At 38.5% G+C, this 12,579-nt stretch overlaps 1 protein-coding gene across 6 annotated transcripts in view; it reads left to right on the top strand.

Moving 5' to 3' along the window:
- The window catches only part of CAMK4 (calcium/calmodulin dependent protein kinase IV), a 241,101-nt gene that overhangs the window by 128,016 nt on the left and 100,506 nt on the right, over positions 1 to 12,579 (top strand). For all 6 annotated transcript variants that reach the window (XM_059175644.1, XM_059175645.1, XM_059175647.1 and 3 more), the window contains exon 4: positions 11,438 to 11,500. In XM_059175644.1, the coding sequence (XP_059031627.1) occupies positions 11,438 to 11,500 (63 nt within the window). The remainder of the gene's footprint in view (positions 1 to 11,437; positions 11,501 to 12,579) is intronic.

The raw sequence follows: 12,579 nt of genomic DNA on the forward strand, positions 1-12,579 counted from the left end.
AAAGTAGTCATTGATGACACTGGAGCATTAGGAAACTGCTTTATATTCTGCTTGTGAGTGTTAGATATCCATAAAATGTTATATTATTTTTCATGAAAATTGTAAGAAACAAAATTCTCCATATTTGAAGTATGTAAAGAAACAGAGTTTGAAATTTAAAAGAAAATGAACCAAAATGCTAATGGTTACAATGGTGGGGATGTTCCTTACTCTTCTGTTTTATAGTTCACATTTTTTTAATGTGGCTATGATACTCTAAAAATTTATACTACCTCTTTATTTTCTTCCAGCCTTGGCAACATGCCCCCGAAAAGAAAATTTGGGAGACTGACATTCCATTCCTTTTTTAATCATAGGATTTCACCTTCTCTTTTGCAAGGATCTTTTGTAGTGGTGTTGACACACCCTCATCGGGGAATCTGGGGGAGTAGAGACTCAGCAAAACTTTCCTCCTGAACTGTGCCCCAGCAGGCACAGAGACAAACAGAATTTGCAGTCACATCCCTCTACTTCTCTTCTTCCTGAGGGCCTCCCAGCTCCTTCTTCAGGAGTGCGTATTACATTCTAGCTTGCGTGGCTCCAAGTTACTGATTTTCATCATTTCTTTTAATCTTTTCTCTCATGTTTAATACAAAGCATTGATCACACAAACAAAGGCAAGATGTTCTGTTTGAAGAACAGGTGTCCTTTTTGGCAGCTTGAAGGGCTCTGAGTTCTATGATGGGGGAGAGGCGCAGACATGGAACATCACTGTCTACTGCAATGTGTTTAGAAAGTCAGTGACTCCACCAAAGTTTTTATTATTACTTATTATTTCTTGAAACATCCCTCTATTACTTTGGGAGACTGTAGTCTCTAATAAATGATATAGAAACTCTTTGTGGCTCACAGTTGGGGAACCACAAGCTACTATCCACGCATACCCTAGATTAGGTACTTTGCTCTGCCAGTAAGATAGGTACCATTAGTATCAACACAACGAAAAATGTCCTGTAGATTCAAATGACAAGAGAATAGACTAACCAATTCTAATCTTAACTAACCAAAGCTGTAAAACCAGGGACCTTTTTTTTGAACCACCCATCTCTTGTATTCAGATACTAGCTTCATTATTCATTCATTCACTCATTCATTCAGCACATTACTGTATACCAGGCTTTGGTAAATAACGCTGGGGATACTGATGTGCAGAAAATGGACAAAACACTTGGTGTCATAGAGCTTGTGTTCTGGTAGAAAAATCAAATAATGAATTATTAATTAAATGACAAGTAAGTGTTGTCATTGTAAGTGTTACAGAGAGGTAAGAGTGATATGATTCATGGTGTATGTATAAATGTTTGTGTAGTCACTTTTGATGGAGTGTCCAGGGAAGGCCTCTCAAGTACTCTCTGAGAAGTCAGACGGTCTTATGTAAGAGAAAGTAGCAAGTACAAAGTCTTTGGAGTCTGATCTAGTGGTTGAAGGGACTGTGTAGAGACAAAAATGACATCAGAGCAAGAGGATGAGGCGACACCATCCAGAGTTTTATGGTCCATGGTAAATAGTTTGCATTTATTCTAAGCACAATGGGTGCCAATAAAAGCATTTGAGTTGGAGAGTGACATGATCTGATTTACATTTTAAAGACACCACTCTGGCTTGTGTGCAGAGGGAATGATTGTAAAGGGTAAGAATCCAAGCAAAGAGGTTAGTTAGGAAGTATTTCAATACTTGTGCAGCCTTTAAGGTAGAAGAAAAACCAGACCAGAATGGTGACATGGAATGATCAATTTTATTTGAAGAATGGGATGATCAAATATATCAAATGTGCCTGACAAGATAAGATGAGTCATTTGGCTCTCCAGGGAGGCCACTGATTTTTTCTACGCAAGCAGTTTGGGGGAGGTCTTGGGATGAAGCCAGGCTGGGTTGCACTGATAATACAAGGGGGTGGGTGGAGGAAGTGGAGATAAATACAAGGTGGGTGGAGGAAGTGGAGAAAAAAGGCAGAGACAACTCTGGAGAGTTTTTCTGTGAAGGGAAGTAGAAAAATGCTTTGAAAGCAGGAAGAGAGGTGAGGCACAGAGAGAGGGATGAGGTCTTTTTAAGGATAAGAGATATTAAGTCAGGGTTACCCCACTATATTCATAATCTCAGGAAGAGATACAAAGATGAGTAATGGAAAAAGAGTTAGTGAAAGATGTATAGTTCTTTCTACTTCATCTATGGTGTTTTCTCCATTCTTTTCTCTCTCTGTTAAGCTAAATCTGTTTCTAGTGAGAGTCTATCATGAGCCAAATCTTTTGTATAAACTTTGTTCAGTTTGTCATCTCTCCCAGGAATATTTTAAGTCTACTTCATTCACTATAAAATAAAAGGCTGTTCCTTGTGAAAGAATTTCTGGCATCTGTGAGCAGTAAGTCTTTGATTTTAGACTGTGGGAATGAGGGAGCAGAGGTACCTCCCTTGAAGGACACTGTCCTGCTCTGAATCTATCTGAATATAGAAGTTTTAGGTTCTGAAATATAAGCATCTTTCTTTCTGGTTTGAACTTCACAGAACCATTCTTGTCTTAACCAAACTCTACTCCAATCCTTGGGCTCCTCTTCCATTGCAAAGCTCTACTTTTCTCCTTTCTGTCCTGCCAGTGTCTTAAGAGTCTGCAGGGAGCAGGAGGTGGCTATTAACAGAACTATCAAAAAATGAGTTTCACAGTTTTCAAAACCAAGCTTATTTGATTGACATGCTTTGTTAGAGTTTGTCTTCCCATACTGATGAGAGCAAGGTTGATGTTATGCTAGTCAGTGTTAAATGTAAAATAAGATATTGGTTCCTCAACAGTTAATATCTCCTTCCTGCCCCACCCCATCATGTCCAACACTCATCACTGCCTGCACCTCTGAAACATCACCTCCACTGTGCAGCTGTCCCTTCCATTCTCCTATTTACTGGGTCCAAACTCACACTGAAAGAACATTCAGTGTTCCTTCATGTGAAGAGAGAATGTGAAGAACAATTCAAGACAGAAGCCTATCTATTACAGAATGAAAAGGCCTAGGAATGGAAAAGATTTTTGCCTTCTCCGGAGATGAACTAGATGATTAGTGAGCTAAAATGGAAAGGGGCAGCTGGTAGGTGAGTTCAGTACAATGGGCAGGGCCAAAATGTTACTAGCTTCTTTGGGAACCTGCTCCTCTCATTTTTCACACCTCAGTAAATGGCAATTTTATGCTTTACATTTCTGAAGCTGAAAAACTTCTAGACAACTTTTACATTTTTCTTTGTCTTACATCCCATAGCCAGTTCACCCGTAAATACTATTTTCCCTACCGTAAAAATATCCATCTGGGGGTGCCTGGGTGGTTCAGTAGGTTAAAGCCTCTGCTTTCGGCTCAGTTCATGATCCCAGGTCCTGGGATCGAGCCCCGCATCAGGCTCTCTGCTGGGCAGGGAGCCTGCTTCTTCCTCTCTCTCTGCCTGCTTCTCTGCCTGCTTGTGATCTCTGTCTGTCAAATGAATAAATAAAATCTTAAAAAAAAAGATATCCATCTGCTTCAAACCTCTATCATCACTAACCAAACCTCCATTATCTCTCACTGGAACAAATGCTCTAACTTGTTATTGCATGTCCCTGCTTTTACTCTTTCCATTATCTCTTCACCTCTATAAGATTCAGAGCATCCTTTTTTTTTTTTTTTTTTTTTTTTTTTTTTTTTTTAATAGATGGTAGGGAGAGGGGCAGAAGAAGAGGGAGAGAGAAAATCTCAAGCAGGTTCCATGCTGTGTGGAGCCCAACATGAGGCTCAGTCTTACAACCCTGAGATCATGACCTGAATCAAAATAAAAAATAAGATGCTTAACTGACTGAACCAACCAGGCTCCCCTTAGAGTATTCTTTTAAAACTTAACGAAGATCATGTCCTTTCTTTCTCAAAACCTTCCAGTTGTGTCTGACCTCTCTCATACTAAAATACCAAATTCTTACCTGGTCAACATGACTCTTTGTAAGCTGACTCCTGGTCATGAGGAGCTCCATTTCATCATCTACTACTTTCCTCCTCTGCCACTTTTCTTTGGCTAAGCTGGCCTCTTTGCTGTCACTCATAACTGAGGGCCTTTATGTTTGCTGTTACTCTGTCTGAAACACTCCTCTTTCCAATCCAAATGGCCGTGTGTCATGTTACTTTGTCAACAAGAACTTTCCTAACCATCCATCTCAAATAGCACCCTTCACCACCCCTGCCCTTTACCTTTTTTTTTCTTCTTCTCTTTCCTTAGTATTTATCAACTCTGACCTTTTATTTCCTTCTTTCATTTTTTAAATCTTCGCTAGAACATGAGCTTTTTAGAACATAAAGTCCCTAGGAAGTTTATCTGTTTTGTTCACCACCGTGTCCTCATGCCCAGAATAACACCCTACAAGTAGTGGGTGCTCACAAATGTTTGTGGAATAAAGGGATGAAATTAATTTGATACAGATGTATATAGGTTAATAGATGGGATGATGAGAAGATTGCGCTCTCTTCATATTGTGTATACCTTTTCAGTGGATGAGAAGCAAGGCTGTGATAGGACAGTGAAGGGAGGAGGGCGTATTGGATGTCAGAAGAAAGTGTAAAGGGTTCTGTTGCAGAGTGGGGAGCTGCGGGTCCCTTGAGAGTTGGGGTTATAAGTTAAAAATGGGACCAGTGAACTGTCGTACATTTTATTTCAGACACTTCAGTTCAGGCACAGACATGGAGCAAAAGAAGAATAGAGTTTAGCCAATTTAAAGGTTTTACCTGGCAAGGCCAACAGATGAAGATAAGAGCAAAGGAGTTGGGGGACTATTCCAACTAATGAACCATGATACCCATGTAAGAACTGAAAAGACAGGAGGTAGAAAGCAGAGAGTATGAGGTTTCAAATCAGTGTTTTTGAAGTTGTATAATTGATGGTAATGATAAAGCCTGGGATGTGACCATGGGAATGGGTTACTAAGGGAGAGTGGAGGAAGAAATTGTTGGAATTGAAGAAATGGCAAAGAAACTCGAGGCAAGGATGTTGACAAGATCATTCACATGAAAGTTCAAGTTGTTAAGAATGATGACAGGATCAGTGGTTGAGATAAAGTTGCTGAAACATGCTAAAATCTTCAGAATGGGAAGGATAATGAGATAGGAAGATGACTAAAGCAAAAAAAAAGGTTACAAGTCGTGTTGGCTGATGACAGATATTTCAAAGCAGCTGAGATTTTAGGGGGACAAGGGAGGAGAAATTGTTTAGATATAGCAATGGGGAACAAGAAGGACACCTATCCTTCAGGCCCAGTGGTTCATTTCCTATTTGGACAAAAATAAGACACCACTTGAGAAGACGATGAATAAGGTTCATGAGATGTCCAGGTTTCCATTAGGTCAAAAATATAAAGGGAATAACCAAACTTGGTTAAAATTCCATAGTTACTGCAGATACCAGCCTCAGTATTTTTATCCGTATGTTGCATTTGGTTTTTACATGTTCAAACCGCAGTGCTTAGCTTTTAAATCCTTGTAGGCTAAAACTGTCATTCTTGAATTTAACAAAGTGCCAGCTGTCAAGTCTTTTCACCAGGCATGTTAGTGCCAACATATACTTGTTGATATGTCAGAAAACAGGATGATAAATTAAGCAGAAGCTATGCAGAAGAGAACTGTTGTGAACATGTAAAGACACTTGTCTGCTGATTTATTTATTCACTAATAATTTGTATTTTGCCTTTTCCCACAAATTTTTTGAGGAGCACAGTTCTGTACTTCACATCATGTTCTCCAGTCATTGTTCAAACCACAAATGAGCCTAAGAAGCCAGAGAAGGAGTAGAGAGACAAACAAGATTTATGGTCTCAATCCCCACAAAGAACATGAGATGAAGCTGAGCATTTGATGGAAATGCCACTGTATTTGACTGAATCCTGGAAGTAGAGCAGTAGTCTCTACTCCTCCAGGTTACCCCAACTCACCAAGAGTATTTAAAATCCCAGAGTCCAGATCCAGGCCACATCTGAGATGCCCAAGTAGCTCAAGTCCACCAGAAATCTGATGTTAAAAAAATCCTCTTTTTCTCAATTCCTTTACCACCTCTGCCTCCATCCGTCGTTCTCATAGTACAGAAACTGGTTTCCTTTTCTTTCCCTAAATCCTCATTAGTTATTTTTCATATATTTTTTAATCTTTTCTCCCTTCTTTTCTGCAACCTTCTCAGCCCCAGCACAGGAGTGTATCTGCTATATATCATAATGAAGCGTCCATGTTTGATTAACTGTATTCCAATGGTGGAGCCTTTTTCTCTGATGTTGCTCTAGAATAAAGCATTTATCCATTTCTTTTTTCCCCTCCATGGAGAAAGATAGTACAATTGGGATTTCTTTCAATATTAAGGAATCTTGAGTTCTGTGGAGTTTTAAAACTATATACATCTGTATAATAACTACTTTTAAGAAATTGTTTTATTAATTTTTTCTTATGTGTCATCTTCAAAAATGCATTTTATGTTGAAAGTATTTCAAAAGCCATTAAAATTGGATGTTCCAAAGGTTATTTTAGAGGATGAAAGGAGATATTTCTTTGAATATTCAGAGCAATTTAAATAGAGGAGCTAAAATAGGTTTTAAGAAAAACCCCATGTGCCCAATCCATTTCAAATTGGCAACTAGAACAATAAAACAATATAAGTGGAAGACAAAGCTCTTAATGATTTGCAGTAAAATGCAATAAACTAGAGAGGCAGGACTGTAATCCCATGATTGTCAAGCCGGCTTACCTTATGACAGATAAAAACTCAGGAAGGCACTGTGACTGAACAAACTCCTTTGGGCTTCTTCAGATTTCTTCTGTTGTCCAGTCTTCTAGACCCAGGAGAGCCTGATTGCCCACTGTCCACTGCATGCATTTAGGCCAACCAGACACACAGCTGAAACTTCTAACCCTTCCAGCAATTTCTGGATTTGGATGAGATACAATACCTCATGAGGAGGAGTATGGCATCACAGCTCCAAAGAGATTGGATGTGCAACCTAAAAGTCTGGAAAAGTTAACACTGTAGAGCCACATTTCACCTGTGGGCAACAGGAGAAGTGAGTTCCAAGGCAAGGAGATTTCTGCCTCTTTCTTATGAACTTCTTCAAGGCACAGTGGCTTGGTACAGTTCCTCTGGACAAGTACTCTATGCCAGGTGGATGCAACTGCCCATAGGACCTGCTGTTTCTTTATGACTCATTGTGACACTGTAACAGGTGTGCTGACCACGTTGTGTCACCTCTAACTTTGCTGGACGTCCCTGTGACCCTGCTGCACCTTCTAAATAAAGCACCAGCATGTTGATCCTTGCCTCACATTTGTTTGCTGGAGAACGTGGCCTAAAATATATCTCCTAACTCGGGATTTTAGTAATGTACGTTATATATTTTGCAATTGTGAATTATTAGTAACAAAAAACTACCATTCTTCAAGGTATTTTATTAATAGTGAAGGTAATTTTACGGGTTTCAGTTTTGTAATATTGATTTGTTAAAGCCATCTGTTGATGCTTCTGAAGAACTAATTACAGTACCACTTGGAAGCTAATTTCAGGTCACAATAATGACTGTCCAGATAGCTAGCAGCCCAGTGACTTTTATGGTGATCTTGACAGTTATTTTCTAGAAAAACATCACCAATTCTCAGTGGCAAGGTCAGGGTTCAGGACCTCTCTTGGCCTTCCCAAGGGCTTGGAGGGGGGAGGTAGAACCCAGAATGAAACATTAGTTTCCAGAACAAGGGATGATTGGAAAGACGTGAGATGATATGGTGGTGAAGATATACACCTGTGTGACCTTCAAGATGTGATACCCATGGAGGAACCACTCTCCAAAATAGGACCACCTAGGAAGCCTGAGACTTCGTTTCAGAAAGATAACAAGTGGTCCTCAGTTTATCTCTCTGGGAAAGACTTTCTGACCTCAATCTTGTTTTGTTCTGGCATAACACTCATTTTTCTGACCATTTTTCTTTGTCAGTGTCTTCCTTTCAGCCTTACTTGCTCTTGGTTTCTTTGGTTGACATCACTTTGACTTGTAGTCCAGGTTTTTCACTCAGTTTCTTCTCTTTGGATTGGTTTTTAATGCTCCATTTTTCTCTGAGATCCCTCTTCTAAGATTCTTACCTGCATCTCCCTTCTCAGCCTCCTCTGAAGTTGTGACCATCACGTCATTCAGCTGGGACTCTAGCATTAAACAGAGGAGAGAGGAGACTGTTTTCACATTTTTTCTTTCATTTAAATTATTACTAAATTTTTGTTCTTTTCTATCTGTTTTCTATTTTAAATTGTATGATGTCAAATATTCTGGAATGGTAGTTCTCAAGGGGGGCGCCTGGGTGGGATAAGCCAGTGGGATAAAGCCTCTGCCTTCTGCTCAGGTCATGATCAGAGGGTCCTGGGATCGAGCCCCGCATCAGGCTCTCTGCTCAGCAGGGAGCCTGCTTCCTCCTCTCTTTCTCGCTGCCTCTCTGCCTACTTGTGATCTCTGCCTGTCAAATAAACAAATAAAATATTTTTTAAAAAAATAGTAGTTCTCAAGCTTTTGGGCTTTAGGAACCCTTTATACTTTTCAAGTTATTAAGAACTCCAAATAACTATACACATTTATTATATTAGAGATTAGAACAGAATTTTTAAGAGTATTTATTAATTAAAAGCACAGCAATAATAAGCCCATTACATTTTAACATAAATAGTATTTTTGTGAAAGGTAACTATATTTTCCAAAATTAAAATATGAGAAGAGTAGCATTATTTCAAAAATCTCTTTACTATCTGGCTTAATGGGTGATAGTTTGAGAGAAAAAAAGAGGAGACAGTTTAATTCCCATCTGTTTCTGCATTCGATTCATTGTTTTCTTTCAAGTATAGATAAAAATCTAGACTCACTCAAATATGCAACTGGAAAAGGGAGAGCCTCATATATGACCCTCAAGAATCTCAGGGACCCTAAAGGGTTCTCTCGTAACACTTTGAGAACCACTGATCTGGAGTTCACTGGGAGAAATAATTATCCTTTTCAAAATTGTTTATTAAAGAGAAATTAGTTCTGAATTCAAAACAAATAACTACATGAGAAGATTGCTAGTTCAGATAATCCGATGTATTTTCACTGTTTCCAGAGTTCAGATAAATTAACTGTCAAGGAACTAAAGCATAATAAAAAGTTTAAAAAGACATCCCAATATGTAATAAATGAGATATAATGTGGTAAAAAAAAATAAATACTTAAAATGTGTATTTGTATTAGAAAAACTTTTGTTTAATATAAATACATCATATGAAAAAATTAAAGGATCTTATTTATTAATTAAATTAAAGGATGTATTTTATATTGATTAGAAATATACGAAAACAAGGGGGAAAACTTATATTACATAAACTAAATGTGTAGAGAGAAAGATAAATTTGAATACTAACAGTCTTTTTGACTATTTTTGAAACATTTTTATTATTGAAGTATCATTGACACACAATGTTACATTAGTTTTGGATGCTAACAGTCTTAAATAAACACTCCAGTTCTTTCTTTTTTACTTAAAAATTTTTTAAAAAATTATGCAATTATGAAAAATATATTTATCTTGTGAGAAAATCTTTATTAAGACGAAGAGAAGATTATGATAAAAACTATCTATTCACTGAATGACTCATATGAGACATCTCAAATAGTCCAACTCATACAAGTAAACAATAGAATCATGGTTACCAGTGGAAGAGTGAAGGGGGCAATGGGGAGTTGCTCAACGGGTATAAAGTTACAATTTTACAAGATGAGTAAGTGCCAGAGATCTGTCATACAGAATTCCTGTAGTTAACAATAAAGTCTTGTGCATTTAAATATTTAAGGGGGTAGATCTCATTTTAAGTGTTCTTACCACAAACACACATGGTGTCCATGCACCTATGTGTGTGCAACATGAAAGGACACAAGAAACTTTTGGAGGGTATGTTGATTACATTGTGGTGATGAAAATATAAGCATATACGTATGTCCAAACTCACCAAATTATATACATTGATTATATGTGGGTTTTTTGGGTACTAATTATACCTCAATAAAATTGGAAAAAGTAATAAAAATAATAATTTTAAAAATAATCTGTATCCAAATTTTCTTCATAACCATCTGCAGAAACTGAACTAGACTGTGAGGCAAGAACTCTTGGGAGGAGATCTGTCAGCGTCATCTGCCTGTGCTAGCAATGCCTCTCTTATTCAGAGATTTCATTTGATACAAATAGAGATTACGCTGAGTGAAATAAGTCAAGCAGAGAGAGTCAAGTATCAAATGGTTTCACTTACTTGTGGAGCATAAGGAATAAAATGGAGGACTTTGGGAGATGGGGAGGAGAAGGGTGTTGGGGAATATTGGAGGGGGAAACAAACCATGAAAGACTGTGGACCCTGAGAAACAAACAGAGGGCTTTGGAGGGGAGAGGGTGGGGTGTTGGGTGAGCCTGGGTACTGTGGAGGGCACGGATTGCATGGAGCACTGGGTGTGGTGCATAGACAGTGAATTTTGGAACACTGAAAAAAAATTTTTTTAAACAAACAAAGAAAACTAAATAGAATATAAAAAATGGTTACTGGTAGTGACAGACCCTATCTTCTCTTGCTCTCACAATTCCAGAGAAAAAGAGAATACCTTTTTCTTGGTTATTTGAGCACAATTTCTAGGGAGGACCCTGATTGGGATGACTTGGGTCTGGCAGTATAGCCCTGACCCAGTCACGGTGCCCAAGGAAGAGAATTCTGATTGAATTGGCTGGGTTATGTGCCCATCTCTCTGTGAGAAAGGCAGTGAAATGACTGACAGCTCCAATGGGTTTGGGACAGGGATTCATAAAAGAAAAGAAGAGGAGGACGGGGCGCCTGGGTGGCTCAGTGGGTTGAGCCGCTGCCTTCGGCTCTGGTCATGATCTCAGAGTCCTGGGATCGAGTCCCACATCGGGCTCTCTGCTCAGCAGGGAGCCTGCTTCCTCCTCTCTCTCTGCCTGCCTCTCTGCCTAACTTGTGATCTCTCTCTCTCTGTCAAATAAATAAATAAATCTTTAAAAAAAAAAAAAAAAAAAGAAAAGAAAAGAAGAGGAGGAGACATGTTGAGATGAACTTGTGCCTTAGTGGTGTGGGTCGTGATTTTTGAAATAAGGCCATGCAAAAGATTTGACAAGTTGGAATCCGCATTTTTAACTAGTTTGACTTTATGTCTGGAGCAGAGAAGAAAGACATACAAGTGAAAAGGGGTGAGGGGGGGGGGGTGGTGGGTAGGAAAAAAACACAAAAAGCTTAAGAATAAGCCTCTCTGCCAAATACCTGACTCACCAGGTTGTTATTGCTGGTTCTGATTCTCTGCCAAAGTTAAGGATTTCTAAAGTGGGAGTTTCTTTCAGTTTCTCTTTTTTCGTTTTCCTTCTAGGTGGACAAAAAAATTGTAAGAACTGAGATAGGAGTGCTTCTTCGCCTCTCACATCCAAACATTGTAAGTGGTTTTTAATCTACTATTTCAAATAATCTTCAGACTTACAGACTGGGATTTTTGTTCTTCGCTGCCCGTGCTGATAATAAGAAGGGGATATTTCTACCACAAATAAGTAGCCACCATGGCCTACCTCCTGTCCTCATCTAACCACATTTTTCATTTCTTTAGCTGAATAAATCTTAAAAATAATACCACGCAAAAGAATTTCAAAATGGACAGATCAGCAATATATACCATATTTGTTTGCATGTATAAAAGGATAACTAAAAATTGAGGAGTTTTATTTCACTCTAATAAAACACTGGCCTTTTCCTTTTGTGTGCCTATCTTATTAATGTGCCGTTGCTGAAAAAGCCTGTGAAGAAAATGCATTGCTTTCCAAAGTCATTTTAATCTCCCTTGAGATTATCTACTTCAGAAACAATGTGAAGATTCACATAAATGATGTACTTGAATGGGAAAAATCAAATGTCCTCAAAAGCTCTGCTCTAGGCTGTGTCCAGACAAAGGCATTGAGAGAAAGGTCTGGCAAAAAGCTTTCTTGAAAAAAAAAAAAAAGAAAAAGCTTTCTTGAGCCAATGAAGTGAAAAGAACAAAATCATTTTCCAGGCTATAACTTGAATTCAGCCAACTACTTAAAGAAAGAATTTTACTCATTTCTTTGAGAAAGCTGTGTTGTCCAGGAGGATGACTAACCTGCAATGCTTACTTAGGCTACAAGCAAATTGCTTAAAACTTAAATATGGGTTAACAATGCAGGCAGCTAAAACAGAAAACTTGAATATGGTAGTCTAAATAAATATTTTCTTTAGGTTATAATCGGAAGGCAGGCAGTTGCTAGCATTGGTTTAGCTCCTCAGTGATGCCATTCAGGACTTAGATGTCTTCCATCCTCACACTTTCCCTTCATGGTCCTAAATGGCTGCTCCACAGTCTTCACAAGTCTTCAGGCCTATACTCTAGAGAGAAAAAAATTGGAAAGGCCACACCAACAGAGTATGGAGAGAAGAGGAGAGACGGAGAGGCTTTTCCGGAATTTACAGCAGCAGCAGAATTCTCTTCAGATTTATTGGCCAGAG

This window comes from Mustela lutreola, chromosome 5 (genome assembly GCF_030435805.1).
Source record: "Mustela lutreola isolate mMusLut2 chromosome 5, mMusLut2.pri, whole genome shotgun sequence".
In the NCBI taxonomy this organism is placed as follows: Eukaryota; Metazoa; Chordata; class Mammalia; order Carnivora; family Mustelidae; genus Mustela; species Mustela lutreola.